General features: G+C 44.9%; 1 protein-coding gene across 2 annotated transcripts in view; it reads left to right on the plus strand.

Moving 5' to 3' along the window:
* The first annotated feature begins 12,932 nt into the window (after positions 1-12,932).
* The window catches only part of LOC145358620 (insulin receptor-like), a 253,370-nt gene continuing 242,134 nt past the window's right edge, over positions 12,933-24,168 (plus strand). For both annotated transcript variants that reach the window (XM_080212829.1, XM_080212830.1), the window contains exon 1: positions 12,933-14,226. In XM_080212829.1, coding sequence (XP_080068955.1) covers positions 14,151-14,226 — 76 coding nt within the window. In that variant the 5' untranslated portion in view covers positions 12,933-14,150. The remainder of the gene's footprint in view (positions 14,227-24,168) is intronic.

The following is a 24,168-nucleotide window of genomic DNA, read 5'->3' on the forward strand; positions in this document are numbered from 1 at the left end:
GTGATAAAGTCAGAGTCATAGGGCGTGATCTTACCGGCCTCTCACGCCACACTCCTGCTGCGGCAAAGTTGGAGAGTTTGGCACCCAGCCAAATCTCAGTACCCTGCAGCGGGATAGAAAAATCCTGTCATTGTGATTGGAGTAAACTTCCAGCCTTAATGGTTTATAACACAAAGAGAGGCTCCTTGGCTGTTTGCACTCGTCATCAAGCACCTATCTATTATGTGGTACAGTGGTTAGTACTGCTGCTTCACAGCACCAGGGATCTGAGTTCGATTCCCAGCCTGGGTCACTGTCTGTGTGGAGTTTGCATGTTCCCCCCACGTCTGCATGGGTTTCCTTTGGGTTCTCCAGTTTCCTCCCACATTCTGAAAGTTGTGCTGGTTAGGTGCATTGACCCGAACAAGCGCTGTACTGTGGCGACTAGGGGAATTTCACAGTAACTTCATTTCAGTGTTAAGATAAGCCCTACTTGGGACTAATAAATAAACTTTAATCTCATTTTCCAGCACTTGGTCCAAAGCTTTGTGTGCTGTGGCATTTTAAGTTCTCATCTAAATTCTTCTTAAATGTTGTGATGGTTCCCAATTCTACCATCCTTTCAGGCAGTGAATTCCAGATTCCCAACACCCCCTGGTGAAAAAACTTTTCCTCAATCCCCTTTTCCTCAAATCCCAAATGCCCCTGACCTTAAATCTATGCCCCCTGGTTATTAACCCCCTTTACTAAGGGGAAAAGTTTCTCCTCTCTACCATATCTATGTTCCCCCACAGTTTTGTATGCCTCAAACATGTTCCCCACTCAGCCTTCTGTGCTGTAAGGAGAACAAACCCAGCCCAATCAGTCTCTCTTCAAGGCTGGGAACATGAATAGGGAGGGATATGAAAGAAATAAGGGCGGAGTTTTTTTAGTTCAGTTAGGGTATCACGAACAGCACGGGCTTGGAGGGCCGAAGGGCCTGTTCATGTGCTGTACTTTTCTTTGTTCTTTTCTTTGTTCTTCACAACTGAAACGCTCCAGGCAACATCCTGACGAATCTCCTCTGCACCTTTTCTTGTGCGGTCACATCCTTCCTATAGTGTGCCAACCAGAACTGCACACAGTACTCCAGCTGTGGCCTAATGATTGTTTTATACAGCTCCATTACAATCGCCCTCCTCTTACATTTTTTGTAAGAAGTCTTGCAACACCAGGTTAAAGTCAACAGGTTTATTTGGTAGCACAAGCCACAAGCTTTTGAAGCGCTGCTCCTTCATCAGGCGAGCGGGAGTTCTGTTCACAAACAGGGCATGTAAACTCAACTTACACAATAATGGTTGGAATGCAAGTCTTTACAGGTAATCAAGTCTTAATGATACAGACAATGTGAGTGGAGAGAGGGTTAAGCACAGGTTAAAGAGATGTGTATTGTCTTCAGCCAGGACAGTTAGTGAGATTTTGCAAGCCCGGGCAAGTTGTAGGGGTTATAGATAGTGTGACATGAACTCAAGATTGCAGTTGAAGCCATCCTCATGTGTGCCAAACTTGGCTATCAGTCTCTACTCAATGACTCTGCATTGTCGTGTGTCGTGAAGACCGCCTTCGAGAACACTTACCCGAAGATCAGAGGCTGATTGCACGTGACTGCTGAAATGTTCCTCAATAGGTAGAGAACTGTCTTGCCTGGTGATTGTCGAGCAGTGTTCGTTCATCTGTTGTCATAGCGTCTGCATAGTCTCTCCAATGTACCATGCCAAGGGACATTCTTTCCTTCAGAGTATCAGGTAGACATCGTTGGCCAAGTTGCAATTGTATGTAGTGTGTACCTGGTGGATGGTGTTCTCACGTGAGATGATGGCATCCGTGTCGATGATCTGGCACATCTTGCAGAGGTTGCTGTGGCAGGGTTGCGTGGTGTCGTGATTGCTGTTCTCCTGAAGGCTGGGTAGTTTGCTGTGGACAATGGTCTGTTTGAGGTTGTGCAATTGTTTGAAGGCAAGAAGTGGGGGTGTGGGGATGGCCCTGGTGAGATGTTTGTCTTCATCAATGACATGTTGAAGGCTCCGGAGAAGATGTTGTAGCTTCTCCGCTCTGGGGAAGTACTGGAGGACGAAGGGTACTCTGTCCACCATGTCCATGTTTGTCTTCTGAGGAACTTGGTGCGGTTTTTCACTGTGTTGCGTTGGAACTGTCAATCGATGAGTCGAGTGCCATATCCTGTTCTTATGAGGGCATCTTTCAGCATCTGGAGGTAGCTGTAGCGATCCTCCTCATCTGAGCAGGTCCTGTGTATATGGAGGGCTTGTCCATAGGGAATGGCTTCTTTAACGTGTCTAGGGTGGAAGCTGGAGAAGTGGAGCATCATGAGGTTACCCGTGGGCTTGTGGTACAGTGAGGTGTTTGGTGAGATTCATGTGTCCAAGCATGCAACCGATTCCAGAGAGTAGACCCTGGTGAGTCCAATGGTGTGATCGAACTTGTTGATGTCATCCTATAGTTGTTTCAGTGATTGTTCGCTGTGAGTCCAAAGGAAGAAAATGTCATCGATGTATCTAGTGTATAGCATCGGCTGAAGTTCCTGTGCAGTGAAGAGGTCTTGTTTGAACCTATGCATGAGGATGTTGGCATATTGAGGTGCGAATTTGGTCCCCATGGCTGTTCCATATGTGTGGGTGAAGAACTAGTTGTTGAAAGTGAAGACATTGTGGTCCAGGATGAAACGGATGAGTTGTGGAATTGCATCTGGAGATTGGCAATTGTTGGTGTTGAGTACTGAATATTGAGTACTGAGTATACATTCTATACCTTGGATAAATAATGACATGTATCCAATATGCCGTTTTAACCACCTTACCTATCTCTGCTGCTGCTTTCAGGATCTTTGGAAATGCACCCCAAAGTCCCCCTGCACCTCTGTACTTGGAGTTGTACCATTCATTGTGAATTCCCTTGCCTTGTTAGTCCTCCCAAAATGCACCACCTCACACTTTTCAGTGTTAAATTCCATTTGCCACTGTTCTGCCAATCTGACCAGCTCATCTATATCATCCTGTCATCTAAAACTTTCTGCCTCGCTATTTACCACCACCCTTCATGTCATCTGTGATCTTACTGATCATACCCCACACATTCACATCTGGATTATTAATGTACACTACAAACAGCAAGGGACCCAGCACAAATCCCTGTGGTACTTCCAGTCACAAAAATAACTTCCAATATTTCAGGTAGGCTGATAGTGAGGGTGCTACAGTGGCCCCAATGTAGCCAGTCTTCCTACATTTATTTTGATTGGTTTTGATTTGATTTATTATTGTCACATATATTGGGATACAGTGAAAAGTATTGTTTCTTGCGCTATACAGACTAAACATACCATTCATAGAGAAGGAAAGGAAAGGATGCAGAATGTAGTGTTATATCATAGCCAGGGTGTACAGAAAGATCAACTTAATATGAGGTAGGACCATTCAAAACTCCGACACCTGGTCTGTGCTGATCTTGGCCTTGGTTTTCTTCCGAGCCTGGAGATTGTGGGTTCAGGTCCCACTCACAACACTTAAGCACAAAAAAATCTAGACTGACTCCAGTGCGGTGCTGAGGGAGTGCCGCACAGTCAGCAGTACTACCTGTCCGATGAAGCTTTCAAACAAGGCGTCATCAGCTCTCACAGGCAGTCGCTTAAGGTCCCAAGGACAGTTTTCTCCCTGGTGTCCCGACCAAAATCTATCTCTGTATCAGCATGACTAAAACAGATTATCTAGTCATTATCACATTGCTATGCACAAATTGTCAGCTGCATTTCCTACATTACTGCAGTGACTACACTTCAAAGATATTTTATTGACTGTAAGGTTCTTTGGGTTGTCCTTTTTTGATTTGATCTATTATTGTCACATGTATCTGGTCTTATCTTCATTGACTTTTTTCTTAGACTATTCCTCGGATTCAAGTTCTCATCTTTTGTGGCCTGATAGGCAGTGAAAAGTATTGTTTCTTGTGCGCTATACAGACAGAGCATACAGTTCATAGAGTACACATGTGAGAAGGAAAAGAGAGGGTGCAGAATATAATGTTGCAGTCATAGCTAGGGTGCAGAGAAAGATCAACTTAATGTATGGTAGGTTCATTCAAAAGCCTGATAACAGCAGGGAAGAAGTTGTTCCTGAGTCGGCTAGTACGTGATCTCAGATTTTTGTATCTTTTTCCTGACAGAAGAAGGTGGAAGAGAGAACGTCTGGGGTGTGTGGCATCCTTGATTATGCTGTCTGCTTTTCCGGGACAGTGGGAATTGTAGGCTGTCAATGGATGGGAGGTTGGTTTGCGTGATGGACTGAGCTTCGTTCACGGCACTTTGTAATTCTTGCAATCTTGGACAGAGAAGGAGCCATACCAAACTGTGATTCAACCAGAAAGAATGCTCTCTATGGTGCATCTGTAGAAATTGGTGGGAGTCATAGTGGCCTTAGTTTCCTGAGAAAGTAGAGGCATTGGTGGGCTTTCTTAACTATAGCATCAGTGTGGAGGGATCAGGACAGGTGATCTGGACACCTAAAAACCTGAAGCTTTCGACCATTTCCCACTTCATCAGCATGATGTAGACAGGGGCATGTCTTCACTGCGCTTCCTGAAGTGATAACTATCTCCTTCAGGGGCCTTAGTCTGTAATTCCCACAATGTAATAATTTTTGTCACCTTTTTAATCTTTTATTTGTGTGTTCATAGGATATGGCAAAACCCGACCTCATTGCCCACTTTTAGTTGTCCTTGAGAAGATGTTGGTGAGCTGCCCTCTTGAACCACTGTTTTGAAACACTCTGCTTTCCTTCTTCTCTTCGTACTCTGTGAAAGATCTGTATAGCGTGCAAAAAACAATACTTTTCAATGTATCCCAATACAGGTGACAAAAATAAATCAAGTAAAGACACAAGGCTTTACATCACTCATTGACGGATGCCATGCATTCAAGAATGGAATCTGAATGTCCTCAACCAGATGGACCACAGCTTAAGGATTGTGGGCAGAAACAGGGAGTTGATCTTGACAATTGATATGGCCCCCACCACAGAATGTCACAGCAACAAGAATGGAGCCAGATCAGGTTAATTGCTCCAATGTCCAGAGATATTTACCCATAAAAGTCATCATTTGAACATAGGACAAAGAACAGTACAGTACAGGTACAGGCCCTTCAGCCCACCAACTCTGTGCTGACACAGATGTCCCTCTAATCTAATATTTTCCTGCCTCTGTGTGGTCCATATCCCTCTATTCCCTGCCTATTCAAGTATCTATCCAGATGCCTTTTGAACGCTGTTATAGAATCTGCTTATAGAACCTTCTCTGGCAGAGCATTCTGGGCATTCACTACCCTCTGTGTGTAAAACTTTCCCCTTACATCTCTTTTAAACTCTCCCCCTCTCACTTTTAACCAATGCTCCCGAGTAATTGACCCTTCGACTGACTATCCACTTTATCCAAGCCTGTCATTATTTTGTAAACCTCTATCAGGTCCCCCCTCATCCTCCAACGCTCCAATGAAAATGATCCAAGTTTGTTCAAACTTTCTTTGTAGTCCACATCCTCCAAATCAGGTAAATCTATTCTGTACCCTTCTAATCATCAACATCCTTCAGGTAGTATGGTGACTAGAATTGTACACAATACTCCAAATGCAGCCTAACCAAAGTCTTATACAGCTGCAACATGATTTTCCAATTCCTATATTCAACACCCCGACCGACGAAGGCCAGCGTGCCATCCACCTTCTTAACCAACTTGTCCACCTGAGTTGCCAACTTCAGGGAATTGTGGATCTGAATGTCTAGATCCTGCTGTATGCTAATATTTCTAAGGGCTTTACCATTTACTGTATACTTTCCTTCTGCAGTAGACCTTCAAAATCACATAACCTCACATTTATCCATGTTAAATTCCATCTGCCATCTTTTGGCCCAGGTCTCCTGCCAATTTACATCCTGCTGTATCCTCTGACAATCCTCCTCACAATCTGCTATTTCCCCAATATTTGTATCACCTGCAAATTTACTAATCAGACCACCCACATTTTCCTCCAAATCATTTGTGTATATTACAAATAACAGAGGTCCCAACACTGATTTGTGTGGAACACTGCTTGTCACAGACCTCCAGTTAGAAAAGTACTCTTCCAGTGCTACTCTCTGCTTTCTATGTCAGTTTTGTATCCATCTTACCAGCTCACCTCGGATCCCCTATGACTTCACCTCCTGTATCAGCCTGCCATGAGGAATCTTATCAAAGGCTTTATTAAAATCCATGTATACAACATCCACTGCCCTGCCCTGGTCAGATTTTCTTGTCACTTCCTCAAAAAACAAAGAACATGACGCTTTAAGAGTAATACAACAACAGTACAACATGGTAACACAATAGGGCTAACAACATTCACATCTACATATGATAATCTACTCATGCAACCTGGGAGTAGCCTAACCTTACCTGACACTTTGGGGCTCAGTAGACATTTGTCTCGAAAGGAAAGTCTCTAAGTTCTTCTCCTTGTCCTCATCTCAAGTCTCATGATCTTCAGGAATATGATGGGACACTGACATCCATTCACTGTTTCATACTGGGCATTGGTCTTATCTTCATTGACTTTCTTCTTAGACTATTCCTGGGATTCAAGTTCTCATCTTTTTGTGGCCTGATAGGCATTCCAAACATCCTTTCGGTGGTCGAACGTTCTTCACCTTGCTATCCCCAGAACTTATGGTGTGAATCCATTGGTGCATTGAGGAAAATCGAGTTTTAAGGGCCAGGAGCGTGTTTGGCAATTCTTGACCAGTCATATTCCAAAGTCGCCAACATTGACCAGAATGTGGTGAACATCATCGCTGTGGGATCTCCGGTTAGGAATGACTCACTGTGGTTTACGATGCAAGATCACCACAGCTAGGTAACCACACTAATCTCTAGCCTAGCGATATTAATGTAATTGCTGGTAATCTTGGGGTAGTACTAAGCTAGAGGAGACGCAGTTACTCTCGCATTTCCCCCAACAGCCAGTCGCTTTGGATATCATCACTCGATGCCCAAAATGATGATTTCCCAGTGGCAACCATCCCTAATTGCCCTTGAACTGAGTGGCCCGACTCACTATAGCGTAATAGCACATACGAAAATCCACACAGCTACTGTAACTGAACTCAGGGGAAGTTTATTTTGCACATGAATGGATGAGAGAGTCTATTACACCCGCCTGGCATGTAATTGCTCTCGGGAGGCTGGAGAGATGGAATTCTGCCCATAATTTCACTTCTCGGCCATTTGCTTTAGCCATCACCTCTTTAGCCATAGTGATGATGTTCCCTGTGGGAGTAGGGGAGGGGCGTGACTCACTGTGTATTAAAAATGATAAACTTTACACGGCTATTTGGAAATACTCAAGTGAGTGCCATGTTCGGGTCTTTACGTCGCTTGTCAACTTTGTTGTCTCCCTCTAGCGAAACCGAAACAAAGGGAAAGATATCACTGATCTAAACTGAGGCGCGGTTTATAAAGGGTCCTATAGTGGGATGTTGTACTGACTCTATGCTCGCATCCCAGTCCCTACAGGAGCCCTTACCAGTCAGGTGTTCAACTGGGTCAGTACACTGGTCCATATCCCCTTGGGGGAAAGGGTAGGAGGATCTAATGGGCTGGCCAAGCCTTTATTAAATTTTAATAGTACAGTATAAATAAAACATCATAAATGTAACATTTCAAGCATTAATTAAAACAGTTAAGAAAGTAATGAGTGCGAAATGTTACTTAAAACACTAACAGAATAATGAACACGGCCAAACAATTATAACATTATGAATTGAATATTGAAGTCCACCATATTTATCCATATATGGTCTGATTAAACAGGCATTTACGATGAGGTTGTCACTCAAGCCGATGACTTGACTTGCACGTAAAAGAGTCCTAGTTACCCCATGTGGTGAAGGTATTCCCACTATTAGGGAGGGGATTTGACAGCAGCACACATTCTCATAGTGTCTTCAATGCCATAAACATCTCAAGCTGCTTCATAGGAGCACTAGGAAACAAAACCTGACCCTGAGCCATACAAGAAGGTATTACGACCATAAGACCATAAGACATAGGAGCAGAATTTGGCCACTCGGCCCATTGAGTCTGCTCTGCCATTCAATTATGGTTGATATTTTTCTCATCCCCATTCTCCTGCCTTTTCCCTATAACCCCTGATCCTCATAATCAAGAACCTATCTACGTCTGTCTTAAAGACACTAAATGACCTGGCCTCCACAGCCTTCTATGGCAAAGAGTTCCACACTTTCACCACTCTCTCTGGCTGAATAAATTTCTCCTCATCTCTGTTTTAAAGGATCACCCCTTTAGCCTGAGGTTCTGCCCTCTGATTCTAGTTTTTCCTACTAGTGGAAACATCCTCTCCATGTCCATTCTATCCAGACCTTGCAGTATTCTGTAAGTTTCAATAAGATCCTCCCTCAGCCTTCTAAATTCCAACGATTACAGACCTAGTGTCCTCAACTGTTCCTCATATGACAAGCTTTTCATTCCAGGGATCATTCTTGTGAACCTTCTCTGGATCCTTTCCAAAGCCAACACATCCTTCCTTAGATATGGGGCCCAAAACTGCTCACAATATTCCAAAGGGGGTCTGACCAGAGCCTTATACAGCCTCAGAAGTACATCCCTGTTCTTGTATTTCAGCCCTCTCAACATAGATGCTAACATTGCATTTGCTTTCCTAACTGTCAACTGAACCTGCATGTTGAGGGGATTGAGCTATGAGGAGAGGCTGAATAAACTAGGCTTGTACTCGTTAGAGTTTAGAAGAATGAGGGGAGATCTCATTGAGACGTATAAGATGATGAATGGGATGGATAGGATAGAGATGGAGAGACTCTTCCCGCTCAAAAAAGACAGTAGGACTAGGGGGCACAGCCTCAAGATAAAGGGGAGGCGGTTTAGAACGGAGTTGAGGAGGAACTTCTTCACTCAAAGGGTGGTGAATCTCTGGAATTCTCTGCCCGTTGAAGTGGTGGAGGCTGCCTCGCTAAATATTTTTAAGAAGCGGGTTGATGGGTTCTTGATAAGCGAGGGGATTAAGGGTTATGGGGAGAGGGCGGGAAAGTGGAACTGAGCCACAACAGATCAGCCATGATCTTATTGAATGGCGGGGCAGGCTCGAAGGGCTAGATGGCCTACTCCTGCTCCTATTTCTTATGTTCTTATGTTCTTAACCTTAAGAGAATCTTGAACAATGACTCCCAAATCCCTTTGTGCTTCTGATTTCCGAAGCATTTTCCCATTTAGAAGCGTCTACGCCTCCATTCTTCCTTCCAAAGTGCATAACCTCACACTTTTGCATATTGTATTCCATCTGCCACTTCTTTGCCCACTCTCCTAACCTGTCCAAGTCCTTCTGCAGCCTCACTGCTTCCTCAATACTACCTATCCCTCTACATATTTTAGCAACAGTGCCTTCAGTTCTTTCCTTCAAATCATTAATGTATATTGTGGTCCCAGTACTGACCCCTGACGCACACCACTAGTCACCGGCTGCCATCCTGAAAAAGACCCCTTTATCCCCAAACCTCTGCCTTCTGCAGTCAGCCAATCCTCTATCCATGCCAGGTCTTATCCTTAACACCATGGACACTTAACTTATTTAATAGTCTCCTATGCGGCACCTTGTCAAAGATCATCTGGAAGTCTAAATAAATCATGTCCACTGGTTCTCCTTTATCTAACTTCCTTGTCACCTCCTGAAAGAACTCTAACAGATTTGTCAGTCATGACAGCACAGGTGACCAAAAGCTTAGGAAAGGAATTTGTTTTAAGGATCATTTTAAAGGTGGAGGGATAGAGTGGTAGAGAAATTTAGGGTGGGAATTCCAGAGCTAAGGGTCCAGACATGGAGGCACAGTGGTTAGCACTGCTGCCTCACAGCACCAGGGACCCGGGTTCGATTCCCGGCTTGGGTCATTGTCTGTGTGGAGTCTGCATGTTCCCCCCATGTCTGCGGGGGTTTCCTCTGGGTGCTCCGGTTTCCTCCCACAGTCCGAAAGACGTGCTGGTTAGATGCATTGGCCGTACCCAAACAGATGCTGGAACTAGGGGATTTTCACAGTAACTTCATTGTAGTGTTAATGTAAGCCTACTTGTAACACTAATAAAAGAAAGCTAAAGGCACAACAACCAATTGCGAAGCGATTAAAATCAGGGATGTTCAAGTGGAGGAGCTGCAGAAATCTCAGAGGACTTTGGGGCCTGGAGGAGATCAGAGAGTTAAGGAGGGCTGAGATTTATAAATTGAGGCATTGCCTGAATGGAAACCAATGTAGCACTGGGAATATGGGTAAACGGGACTTGGTGTGAGTTAGGAAACAGAGAGTAGAGATTTGGATGCACTTAGTTTTATGGAAAGCATAAGATGCAAATTAACATGAGACTATAAGATATGACAGCAGAAATGGGCCATTTGGCCCATCAAATCTGCTCCGTCATTCAATCATAGTTGATAGCTTTTTCAACACATTCTCCCACCTTATCTATCTCTGTCTCAATGGCCTGGCCTCCACAGCCTCCTGTGACAATGAATCCCACAGATTCACCACCTTCTGGCTGAAGAAATTCCTCCTCATCTCGGTTCTAAAGGGTCGTCCCTTTACTCTGGGGTTGTGCCCTCGGATTCTAGTCTCTCCAACTATTGGAAACATCTTCCCCATGTCCAGTCTATCCAGGCCTTTCAATATTCTGTAAGTTTCAATGAGATCCCCCCTTATCCTTCTAAACTTTATTGAACACAGACCCAGACTCCTCACATAATCCTCATACATCAGGGGGGGGCGATTCTCCCATCCTGCTGCACTGCTATTTTAGTGCCGTGGGCTGGAAGACTCGAGCGGAGGCCATGTTGCTTGTCTCCCTGTTGGGCGCCATGGTCTCCGTGCATCTCCCATCAGCTCAGCGCCACAAATCAACACAAAGCTGCCTAATATATTCAGCTCATTTAAATATCATTTCAATGTTATTAATGAGACGGGGCTGATGTCTCCAGGCCCGCTAGCCTCCCTCTCCCTACTGCCCCCTGCCATGAGTGGTTCACTCTGACGGGGTTTCCTATAGCTCCTATTTGCAGCCCCACCCCGCTGGAATGAAGGTGGGGACAATCGAGGCCCCCCAGAGGGTCGGGGCACCAGGTGAGGTGCCCCCTGGACATTGCCAACATTGCCACCTTGGCAGTGCCAGATTAGGCCCCTTGGCACTGCCAAAGGGGCAAAGTGCCAATGCCCAGGGGCACATTGGTACTGCCCATTGGGCATAGGGCAGTGACAAGGGGTGTGCTGGGCTTCTGGGGGGGTGGGGGGGGGAGGGGGCAGGGTGATTGGTGATGGTGGAGGGTCTGCCACTCTGCACTTTGGGCTGAGTGACAGAGGGAGGAAGGCCAGTGATCAGGGCAGACCATCAGGTTGGGGGCGGGACAGCCAACCCAGGGGGGAGGGGATTTTCGGGGCTGCAGGAAGGGGTCGGCACTGCGGGGGAGGGGAGGTCAGGACTGTTGGCGGGAGATGGGGGGGAGAGTGGGAGATCAAGGTGGGCTGGCAGGGTGGTGGGGGGGTTGGGTCAGGGCTGGGCCCAGACACGTCCAACGGGGGCCAGCAAATAGGCTGTTGTGGGGGGGGGAGGTGTGGTGTTGCATGGCCGGCGATGAGAGGTTGGCTGACAATCGAGCTGGCCAGCAATTGGGAGGCCAGCAGTTCAGGGCCACTGTGCACCCGTCGTTCTTGGTGCTGACAGATCGGCGCGTGCGCAGTGGCCCACTCAGCGTTGTGCTGCCAGCCTCCCGGTGGGGAATGGGCCCTACCAATAATTTTCAGCATGATTCTCGCTCGCGCACTCTGTGATGCACAGAGCGTGGGAGATTCATTTTGAAACTCCTGCTGAAAAAAAGCACAATTTACTCCAATTTTTACAAGAATTCGACACTTAGAATTTTTTTGGGGAAAATCGCTCCCCCCCTCTCCAAGCTTTTCATTCCAACACAAATAGTTACAAATCAAGGATGGTTGGTGTAAAGTATGAATAATACCATACAGATCCAATAGGGGGAACACTTCTCAGGTGAGACAATCAGTACACGTACCGCATGCTATTCCTGATTGATAATTTGAGACTGACAGTCACTTGCATAACACGACAGAAAGGTGCTGTTCCCCAGAGTGAAAATCTAAAAACAAGATTAGTAAAAACATTTGCTGATACGTTGCATGCTATATGAGGGAATGCTTCACAGTGCCAGGGACATGGGTTCAACTCCCGGCTTGGATCATTGTCTATGTGGAGTTTGTATGTTCTTCCTGTGTCTGCATGGGTTTCCTCCCACAGTCCGAAAGACGTGCTAGTTGGGGTGATTGGCCGTGCTAAACTTCTCCCTCAGTGTACCCCAGCAGGCATCGGAGTGCGGCGACTCGGGGGAAATTTCACATTGCAGTGTTAATGTAAGCCTGCTTGTGACATGAAGAAAATAAACTTAAAATGTGGAGTTAAAGAAATGTGCAAATACTCATTAAACATTGATACCTTACCGTGCACACCCTATAATTTCACAATATCCTTGTGTAAACATTGTTGTTTTGCATTCAGTCCAGTCCAAAGTGTGGGTGGATCAATCCAGGTTTTCCACGTCTCATTCGCTTCAACAACACTCTTCTTGCAAAACCAGTTCTGTTCTTTTTCCCCTTGCTGAGAACAACAGTCCAGATCTTGCATTTCTCTTTCTCCCAGTCTGTCTGTCTCTCTCTCTGGGTTTTATCAGAGTCCAGTCCATGAAACTCAGAACTCCTGGTTCAGATTTTTGGAGTTGTCGAGTTTCCCTTGCTCTCCCCTCCCTCTCCTCTCTCTCTCTCTGGGCTGGCGATGCTTGTTTACTCGACACAGCCAGAAGAAGTTTGCGCTTGGTTTAATGGTTCAAGGCTCCTCTGCACCTCCAAAATTGTATTTTTTTTTATTATTTTGTTGCTTGTCCACCCAGTTTCCCTCCTCCCACTCAAAACAACACTTAAATTTTAATGACTTTTAAAAGAAGAAACACAGGAGAAAGAGGAAACAAAAAACATTGGGAAAAAGAAAATCACTTTGGAATGTGTTGAAGCCAAAAGGGGGAAAAACCCTTCAAGGATTTTCTGGTTGTTCTGCAGTTTGGCGCCTGGAGTTCTGATAATTTATTAAACATTTTTTTTGTTTTGTTCTTTTGGTGAATTAGGGATCTGTTTGATGTTTTCTTTGGGCGACTTTGCAATAGAAAAAAAAGAAGAGGAAGCCTAGGCAAAAAGCCAAAGAAAATCAAGTTGATATCACTCAAGGAAAATTGTCTTGGAGGATATTTTGGTTTGTGTGTTTGTCGTTTTCTCAACAGATTGTTTCCTGAAGGGACTTTTTTTCTCTCCTCTCAGGATTGGTAATGTGGGAAAGGGAAAACGAACAATTTCATCTTCTTCCCGTGATATCATCGAGTTAAAAAGGAAATATAAATATAAAGAAAGGATTTTGAAGATGATATAAAAGAGGAGGAAATGAGGTTTTTCTTCTTGCACTGGGGAGTTTGGCAGTGAAGCCACAACCCTCTTTGAACTCCAATGTGATTTCCAGAGAACTTTTTTGCAGAAGAGACTGAGAAAGACTATTTCAGCTGTTGTGGAAAAATTAATTCTCAAAAAAAAACCAGAGAAGAGGAGGAAAATAAGGGGAGCAAAATTCTTGCTTCCCCCAACAAACTCACCAAAAAGACATTGTGAAGAAAGGGGGTGAAAAGCACAGATTAATTCCCCCCCCCCCTTTTTAACCTCATGGACAGAATGAAGGATTTGATCCAATTTAACTGCCAAAATCACTTTATTTAATCTTTGCTCAGAGATAACTCAAGAAAAAAATATTTGGGGTGCTTAAAGTAGTTGATCTTGTTGCTGGTAAATTTATTTTTCTTGTTTTTTTTTCTCCCACCCCTAAGTGCCCTCCCAAGAACAACTTTATTGGGGTTGTCCTTATTCCCTGTCTGTTGTTTTAGTTTTAATTCAGTAATATCCAAGGCCTGTGTGTTTGTGGGGAGCCTGGGTGTTGATTTGGAGCTGCTCAAGGAGGATTCTAGTTCCAGGATGGGGAGAAAGACTTTGATATTAGCCTTGATGATTCTCTTCATCCTGGCCAACATTGGCCCAACAGAACCAAAAGGTGAGTCTTAAAAATCTCCAGAGTTTTTTTAAGAAAAAACAAGCTTTATAACTTCACATTCAAGGTGCAAGCTAATTGCTTAACATGATGTGTTTTTCCTGTTAAATTTCTGTTCATTTACGTGGAAATTTGATGACCTGTTCTGTCAATATCTCCTCCTCTGTAGAATGCGGCCTCTTGTGCACCCAGAAGCCTGGGGCTGGGTTAGAGGGGGCAAAAGCGACAGTTCGCAACTGTCTGGGTGGAACTAAAATCGAGAGTCGGGGATTGAACAAGGAACAGGGCCCATTTTTTTAAAAAGGTGCATTAAAAAAAACCTTAATTCCTGCAATGAGGAGGGATTTTTTAAAAAAAACTCTGAGACTCGAGCTGATTTATTTGGTTTTGCTCAGACCTGTAACTAAAGATTTTTAAATGTCACTAGTCACATTGGTGAGAGGGCAGGGCAGATGCAAGCTATTTAGGGAGACAAAATAAATTTTAATTGCTTGGGTGCATTTGAAAAGGACACAAATTTTAAGGCAGCATTCTGTTATTGGAATATGTTGTGCAGCTTTGATTTAGAAATTAGAATGCTCTGAATTTGTGAAAAATCTCTCTGTTTACTCCTCCTGGAATCTTGAGGAAAAGGACATTTAAAAAAAAAACTGCCTGTATTAAAACAAACTTGCATTTCCAGAATTTTCTGTTATCGTTTCGAAATTTTAGTTCACAGACTGTTGATGACTATGTGGTGATTTTTGGATTGAGTCGTGAATCAGGACATGCCCACTGATCCACGGTTTTCACGAGTTGTTGGAATCCCCAGAATACCAGTGAGAAATGTAATAACAGTGCGATTTGACTTGTTCAGTCGGCGAATTGCAAGTGGACAAGAGTCACTGGTCGCAATCCCCAAATCATTAGGCAAAGCCTTGGGATCGTCCCATGTAACATGAAGTTGTGTGGACTTCACCTTTCCGTGTTATTGTCAAACAGTGGCTGTTTGGGGAGGATCTGGATTTTTGAGTGCTTCCTGGAAACTCTGTTCAAGTGAATGCTTGTCGATGGCTTTAAGAGAGGCTTCCTTCCATTCCTACTTTGAAAAGACGTTGCAATGTGATTTATCTGGCGGCACGGTGGCACAGTGGTTAGCAGTGTTCCCTCACAGCGCCAGAGATCCTTGTTTGGTTCCCAGCTTTGGCCACTATCTGTGCGGAGTTTGCACGTTCTCCCTGTGTCTATGTGTGTTCCCTCCGGGTGCTCCAGTTTCCTCCCACAGTCCAAAGCTATGCGGGTTAGGTCACTAGACCATGCTGAAGTGCCCCTTAGTGCCAGTGGGGTTAATAGGGTAAATATGTGCGGTTACAGACATAGAGCCTGGGTGGGATTGTTGTCGGTGCAGACCCGATGGGCTGAATGGCCTCTTTCTCCATTGTAGGTATTCTATTCCATTCTATTCTATTCCTCCCTTTGCTAGTGTTGCAGCTTTGTGCATGGGCAGTGGACTTGTGTTCCATTATTCTGGAGAATGCAGGAGGGTGGAATTTAATGTTGCCGCAATTGTACAGAACCGAAACGTGCATTTAAATTGTTCTCTCTTAACATGTGGTGACTGTGTTATTCTTGTGGGTGAACGTCTCACCTATAGAACCATGAGTTATCATCTGATCTAACCGCAATGAGTGTATATCGTCGTCTGTTGGATGATTCTGTATTGCTGAATGCAAACTCACTGGCAATATAAGTCACTTTAACAGCCGCTTTGGTGGGATCTAACAGAATTCACCAAATGTTTTTGACCTTTTAAAAAAACAGCTTTCCGTGCTGCTTGCTTGTTTTACTCAGCCCCCATTCGGTTTACAACCATTGATGTGTTCAGTTTTACCCGTGGGTGCTTACCTGCCCTTTATAAATATGATTTTTTTAAAAAAAAGAGAAGCTCCGTCTTGCCATCAGAAGTTTCATTCAGGTGTACAAACTGTTTCCACCGGAGTTCGGGGGGCAACGTATTGTAGACCAATCTTCGTGAACCTCGGATGTCTCAAAGCGTTTTACAGCCAGTGGAGTACTTATTGAAATGTCATGACCGATGTAAAAATCGCGGAAGCCAGTGTGCGCGCAGCAAGCCCCCACGAACAGCAATGTGATAATGACCAGAAAATTGTTTTTTTTTTGGTCTGATTTGATTTGATGGATAAATATTGGCCCTGAATAGGAGCTGTTCTGCGAACGGGATTATTTCAGCGGGTTGAGCATCTTATTACCAAGGCTGCCTGTATGGGGGCAGTGGGGGGAAGGAGGAGAGCCGGGGCGGCGGGGGGTGTTCGAGCAAAGCAAAAAATGTAAAAGCCTGCGCACCAACAGGAGAATTTTATGTGGCTGTTTTAATTATCTCTTTCCATCTGTCTCCTTTGCTGTGTCCCCCCCACCTCCACTCTCCCGTCATAACAAAAGTGCCTGAAATTTAATTAATTAAAAGTTAGTTTCTGATATTCTGTTCTTGACATGGGCATCCCAGGTAACCGCTAAGGGAATAGAGGGATAGAACGGATGGTCTAGTTAGGAACACATGATCGGTGCAGGTTTGGAGGGCCAAAGAGCCTGTTCCTGTGCTGTATTGTTCTTTGTTCTCAAGGAGGGAGAGAAACACTTGGCCAAAGGTCATATTTGCCACTTCGCTCCCCCATTGAGAATGACCGTGTGAGGACATTGGATGAGAAAAACAATTTGGGGCTGGTTTTGACTAACTTTCCAAACCACCCCCCCTCGCCACCTACCTCTGCCTCTGCTGTCTCTCCATCCCTTTTTCCAAAATATATTTAAAATGTTTGGAGTTGCACAAAATGCTTAATCAATCAAAATGTACAAACCTGTCTGTCCAATTGTGAGAGAGGAGAAGAAAAAAAAATCAAGGGTGTTAAATGAATATTTGGGAAATTTTCCAATTGGCTTGCCAGTGACTAAGCGTGCTTTAGGCTTAAGTTTATGTATTGGTGTCGCAAGTCAGTTTACTGAAGCAGAAAGCAGAGACGCCAAAGTGGAGGCAGATCTACCTCGAGACTGGCACGCGCGCACAGATCCCTTTTATTGTACATATTCAGTAATGGAATCCGTTATATTACGATTTATTTAGATAATGAACTGGAGGACATGTTAAATAAAGGGACCCCCCCCCCCCCCCCCTCCCCCCAAGTTGCAAAATAATTAAGTAGGCTTGCATTAACACTGCAAAGAAGTTACTGTGAAAATCCCCTAGTTGCCACGCTCCGGCACTTGTTCGGGTATATTGAGGAAGAATTTAATGTGGCTAACACACCTAACCAGCACGTCTTTCGAACTGTGGGAGGAAACCAGAGCACCCGGAGGAAACCCACGCAGACACGGAGGGAGAATGTGCAGACTCCACACAGACAGTGACCTAAGATAGGAATTGAACCCATTCCCTGGCGCTGTGAGATAGCAGTGCTAATCATAATCACTGTGATGCCTGTTTCACTCCTGGGGCTCACTGTGTGCAGTGTAGGAACTCCGTGGTAAAACATGGTTGTAGCTTTCTTTTACCTTCACCCAGAAGGGTAGGTGGGCTTTATTTTAGAATAGCACCTCTGATAGTGTAGCATTCTGTACTGTACTAGGGATGTCAAATGTGGTTTGAAGTTTCTGGAGTAGGGCTTGAATTCATAACTTTCTGACTTGGGTAAGTGTGCGACCTATTGCACAGTGCTGATACCACAGTATCTTATTGCTGTTTGTAGGATTTTGCTGTGTGTGTAAACTGCTTCATTGGCTGTAAAGTGCTATGGAGTGCCTTGTATCAGTTTTAAGAGCTTTATAAATATTGAGGGCCAGGGCAGTGGAAGCATTATTGGTCTTGAACGTCCACCTGAATTATCTGCCTTCCCTGTCATGGGACCATGCAGTGTCCACAGGCACCAATAAGACCTTCCGTGCTGGTTGGGCACAGCAGGGACTGGGGTGTATTATTGACCCCCTTAATCACATTTTGATTTGATGTTTTAAGTTTCCTTTATGCTTTAACATAGAAACCCTACAGTGCAGAAGGCGGCCATTTGGCCCATTGAGTCTGCACTGACAGCAATCCCATTTAAGCCCTCTCCCTGTAACCCCACGTGTATTTGCCTACGTATCCCGGGACACTAAGGGGCAATTTAGCATGACCAATACACCTAACCCGCACATCTTTGGACTTTTCTTTATTTTGGGTGGTTCCCTCCCCATTCCCCCTCCCCCTTTTTAAGGGGCTGCCCTCCTTGCTTTATTCCTTTGTTTGTTTGCTTTAGTGTAATTGTTTTATTCGAAAGAAAGGCTAACAGTCTCCATCTGATGTCTGACCAAAGACAATGCAGTGCCAGTCATCTGACAGCGTAGCATTCCTCCAGTACTGCAATCAAGTATCAAGCCTAAGATGATTCAAGTTATTGGAGTGGGCTTTGAACCCAAGCCTCAGTGTGTTGTTACTTGCTGATTGTATATTTACTGTAAACAACATTTTCACCTTTGCACAAAGGTATTGTTAATGAAAACTCTGGTAAGCGATTGTAATGGACTTTACGCTAAATCTTGGGTGTTTCCAAGACGGTTTTATGCTAGTGCCTGTGAGTCAGAAAGTTGTGGTTTAATACCTCACCACATTAATTAATAGACAGTACAGAACTTGAATATTGCTGAAAAGAGAGAGATATTGCCAAAACGTTTAATCTGGCGCTTATCAGGACAGGAATGCCAAATTTTATCCAAAAAGGTACACAATTAATTGTGCCATATCGTGCATGAGTTTCAATGCTGGTACGATGGCAAGTACATAGGCTATAAGACACAATGGATGATCAAATCAAACGTGTTCATTCGGATGTTTGTACTAAGCAAGAATACAAACCTTGTTCAAACAGCCCATGCTGGTAAAACAATCTTTCCTGTTAGAGGTGATTCTGTGATTGGGGAGCACATGCTAAACAATCCTGAGTGTGTTCATAGTGACACTAACTATCAATTTAAGATTAAATCAGTTGAGCTTGTAATGTGGCTCGTTTACACTTGCTAGAAGTGATGTCTTTTCATACACATGGACTTGCTCTGAAAACAAAAGGAATGTATACTTTTGGCACTGCATGGGTGGCACAGTGGTTAGCACTGCTGCCTCACAGCGCCAGGGGCCCGGGTTCGATTCCTGGCTTGGATCACTGTCTATGTGGAGTTTGCATGTTCTCCCTGTGTCTGTGAGGGTTTCTTCCGGGTGCTCCAGTTTCCTCCCACAGAACAAAGATGTGCAGGTTAGATTGATTGGCCATGATAAATTGTCCCTTAGTGTCAGGGGGACTAACTAGGGTAAATGTATGAGGTTATGGAGATAGGGCCTGGGTGGGATTGTGGTTGGGCTCAGTGGGCTGAATGGCCTCAATCTGCACTGTCGGATTCTATGATCCAAGTTTTCCATCTTTTTTGAATAACCTGGAAGCTTAGGGAGTTGTAGTTTCCCCATTGCTTTCTTCATGGCAATTCCTTGGCCAATCAATCAGCAATCTTTGATGCAGTACTGAAGGAGAGCTGCCTTGCCAGAAGTAGTGTCCTTAAAACCACATAGAACAAGAAACTAGGCCTAACCAGTTTGTGTTGGTCTTAAACGCCACGAAAACAGATGTCCTGATGCTCTGTTCTCATATACCTCTCATATTCCCCTTTGTCCTCAACCATTTGTTATATGTTGACATAGTCAATTCATTTAAACTGAGAAGCAGTCTGCCTATTTGGGTGGATGTTTAAAAAGATCCCGTGGCACTTTGGAAGGAAAACCTCCCCTGGTGAACTGGCTGCTTACGATTCTTCCAATTGCAGTCACAGTAAAACAGATCGATCCTTCATCCCTTCACAGGATCTCGGTGTACGCAAAATGGCCTTTACGTTTCCTGAATAACAGAATCACAGCATTTCAAAATGATTCATTGTGTGTGGAGTGCTTGACGTGTCCAGAGACAGATGTGAAATATTGCATTGCTGTATAAGTCTTCCTTCATTTCACCCGCATATCTTGTGAAGCAGTCCAGGTATCTTTACATTCCAATCATACCAAATTCCGCAGTGTGCTCCTTTTATTTAAAACAAAATTCAAAAGGTCGTCAGTTGGAGTGTTTTTGGTTACAAATCATTATGCTCATTTGAGGCTTGTCTGATGTATATCCTTGTTGGAGCCATTTGTGAGGAAATTGCTTAGCTTTACATTCTGCAGTATTGAGGTGGACGCAGCATCATTGGCAGAATCAATACAAGGGTTAAATTTTCAGTGACCAGGATAAGAACACACATCAGTAGTTGCACTGCGTTTGTTTTTATTTAAGGCATTAGATCAGGAATTATATTGCCTTGTGTACCACTCAGACATAGCTCAGCCTTGCAGACATGAGAGGAATTGAATGGAAGGTGCGAGAGTTTTAGAATTGGCTGCTGGCCAGTTTTTTTTTCTCTTCTGTATGTTTTTCCAGTTTTCTCTGTGTCTCTTTTTTTTTCTCTCTCTTTCTCTTTGTGTGTGTCTCTCTCTCCCTCTCTTTGTGTGTGTCTCTCTCTCCCTCTCTTTGTGTGTGTCTCTCTCTCCCTCTCTTTGTGTGTGTCTCTCTCTCCCTCTCTTTGTGTGTGTCTCTCTCCCTCTCTGTGTGTGTCTCTCTCCCTCTCTTTGTGTGTGTCTCTCTCTCCCTCTCTTTGTGTGTGTCTCTCTCTCCCTCTCTTTGTGTGTGTCTCTCTCTCCCTCTCTTTGTGTGTGTGTGTCTCTCTCTCCCTCTCTTTGTGTGTGTGTGTGTCTCTCTCTCCCTCTCTTTGTGTGTGTGTGTGTCTCTCTCTCCCTCTCTTTGTGTGTGTGTGTGTCTCTCTCCCTCTCTTTGTGTGTGTGTGTCTCTCTCTCCCTCTCTTTGTGTGTGTGTGTGTCTCTCTCTCTCCCTCTCTTTGTGTGTGTGTGTGTCTCTCTCTCTCCCTCTCTTTGTGTGTGTGTGTGTCTCTCCCTCTCCCTCTCTTTGTGTGTGTGTGTCTCCCTCTCCCTCTCTTTGTGTGTGTGTGTGTGTCTCTCTCTCCCTCTCTTTGTGTGTGTGTGTGTCTCTCTCTCTCCCTCTCTTTGTGTGTGTGTGTGTGTCTCTCTCTCCCTCTCTTTGTGTGTGTGTGTCTCTCTCTCCCTCTCTTTGTGTGTGTGTGTGTGTGTGTCTCTCTCTCCCTCTCTTTGTGTGTGTGTGTGTCTCTCTCTCCCTCTCTTTGTGTGTGTGTGTGTCTCTCTCTCCCTCTCTTTGTGTGTGTGTGTGTGTGTGTCTCTCTCTCCCTCTCTTTGTGTGTGTGTGTGTCTCTCTCTCCCTCTGTGTGTGTGTGTGTCTCTCTCTCCCTCTCTTTGTGTGTGTGTGTCTCTCTCTCCCTCTCTTTGTGTGTGTGTCTCTCTCTCTCCCTCTCTTTGTGTGTGTGTGTCTCTCCCTCTCTTTGTGTGTGTGTGTCTCTCCCTCTCTTTGTGTGTGTGTGTGTGTCTCTCTCTCTCCCTCTCTTTGTGTGTGTGTGTGTCTCTCTCTCTCCCTCTCTTTGTGTGTGTGTGTCTCTCTCTCTCCCTCTCTTTGTGTGTGTGTGTCTCTCTCTCTCCCTCTCTTTGTGTGTGTGTGTGTCTCTCTCTCTCCCTCTCTTTGTGTGTGTGTGTGTGTCTCTCTCTCTCCCTCTCTTTGTGTGTGTGTCTCTCTCTCTCCCTCTCTTTGTGTGTGTGTGTGTGTCTCTCTCTCCCTCTCTTTGTGTGTGTGTGTGTGTGTCTCTCTCTCTCCCTCTCTTTGTGTGTGTGTGTGTCTCTCTCTCTCCCTCTCTTTGTGTGTGTGTGTGTGTCTCTCTCTCTCTCTCCCTCTCTTTGTGTGTGTGTGTGTGTCTCTCTCCCTCTCTTTGTGTGTGTGTCTCTCTCTCTCTCTCTTTGTGTGTGTGTGTGTCTCTCTCTCTCTCTCCCTCTCTCTTTGTGTGTGTGTCTCTGTCTCTCTCTCCCTCTCTCCCCCATCCCCACCCCCCTCTGTGTGTGTTTCTGTCTCTCTCTATCTCTTGGGTGGGGGGGATGCTGCTGCTGCTGCAGTGGGAGTAATTGGTTAGAGACTGGAAACCCTCACTTCCCTATTTGACACCCCCACACACCATCACTTCCCTTTCCATGCTTTCTGGAGGTCTATCTGTAAACACCTTTAGAGAAGATAATTGCTCTTGTTCACCCAGAAACATCCTTTTACGCAACTCCTGAATTAAGAGCACAGCTCCTATGCACGTACTTTGCTTCCTCTTTCATAGATTTTCATAAAATTTGAAGTTTTATTTGTTGTCACAAATAGGCTTGCATTAACATTGCAATGAAGTTACTTTGAAAATCCCTTAGTTGCCACACTCGGGGGCCAGTTTGGATACACTGAGGGAGTATTTAGCATGGTCAGTGCACCTAACCAGCACATCTCCTGGACTGTGGGAAGAAACTGGAGCACCTGGAGGAAACCCATGCAGACTTGGGGAGAATGTGCAGACTCCGCACAGACAGTGACCCAAGCTGGGAATTGAACCGGGGCCCCTGGTGCTGTGAGGCAGCAATGCTAACCCACTGTGCCACCGTGCTTTCATGTCAACGTTTAACATTATGAATTACAATGTCTGTATTCCTATTCAGTTTTGCTATGCCAAATGTCACCATCTTTGTTCCCTATGAGATGTTGATGTAGACAACCAGGCTTTTTTTTCAATGTTTGGTACTGTTAAATTTTATTGAGTGGTGGTGTGGTATTTCCTATGGAGAAAGACCCACTTGGTACCTTCTAGGTTGCTGCGTGTGCACGGTTTAGTGGAAACGTTGGTCGACGTGTACGTGAAGGTACTGACCCCCAGATTGTTCTGTGGATTGATGCATTGGAGCATTTTATTATGTTAAAGATACTATATAAATGCAAACTATTGAGACATATAAGATGATGAATGGGATGGATAGGATAGAGGTGGAGAGGCTCTTCTCGCTCAGAAAGGACAGTAGGACTAGGGGGCACAGCCTCAAGATAAAGGGGGGACGGTTTAGAATGGAGTTGAGGAGGAACTTCTTCACTCAAAGGGTGGTGAATCTCTGGAATTCTCTGCCTGTTGAATTGGTGGAGGCTGCCTCGCTAAATATTTTTAAGATGCGGGTTGATGGGTTTTTGATAAGCGAGGGGATTAAGGGTTATGGGGAGAGGGCGGGAATGTGGAACTGAGCCACGACAGATCAGCCATGATCTTATTGAATGGCGGGGCAGGCTCAAAGGGCTAGATGGCCTACTCCTGCTCCTATTTCTTATGTTCTTATGTAGAAGGGCATTGGGTTGTTACCTGATTCCCAGTTTGGGTGACAGTCTGTGTGAAGTTTGCATGTCCTCCCCATGTCTACATTAGCTTCTCCTGGGTGCTCCGGTTTCCTTCCACACTCTAAAGATTTGTGGGTAGGTGGATTGGCCATGCTAAATTGTCCCTTAGTACCAGGGGGACTAGCGAGGGTAAATGAATGGGGTTATGGGGCTAGGGCCTGGGTGGGATTATGGTCGGTGCAGCCTCAATGGGCCGAATGGCCTCCTTCTGCACTGTAGGATTCTATGGTTCTGTAGGATTGTATTGTCACCCAAACCTGCAGCACATTGCTTGTGTCTGTGGTTAATGTGTAAGAATTTTTAAAAAATTCACTGTCTTCTGGCTGTGGGTGATGATTGCTGCAGACTCCATGGTGATGGAGCTCCCATGATGTTGTTGGGTAGTGAAACAGACCCAATAATGATGGTTGAATGGTGGATGCAGTGTACCCAAGTTAGGATGGTGTGGGGCTTGGCGGGAAACATGGTGATGGTGGTGATGTTGCTGCAGTTGTCCACCTCAGTACCAAAGGCACGAGATAGTCAATATCTTTTCCCAAAAGTAGGGGAGTCTAAAATGAGAGGGCATAGGTTTAAG

This window comes from Carcharhinus amblyrhynchos, chromosome 26 (genome assembly GCF_965287045.1).
Source record: "Carcharhinus amblyrhynchos chromosome 26, sCarAmb.v2.hapA, whole genome shotgun sequence".
NCBI lineage: Eukaryota > Metazoa > Chordata > Chondrichthyes > Carcharhiniformes > Carcharhinidae > Carcharhinus > Carcharhinus amblyrhynchos.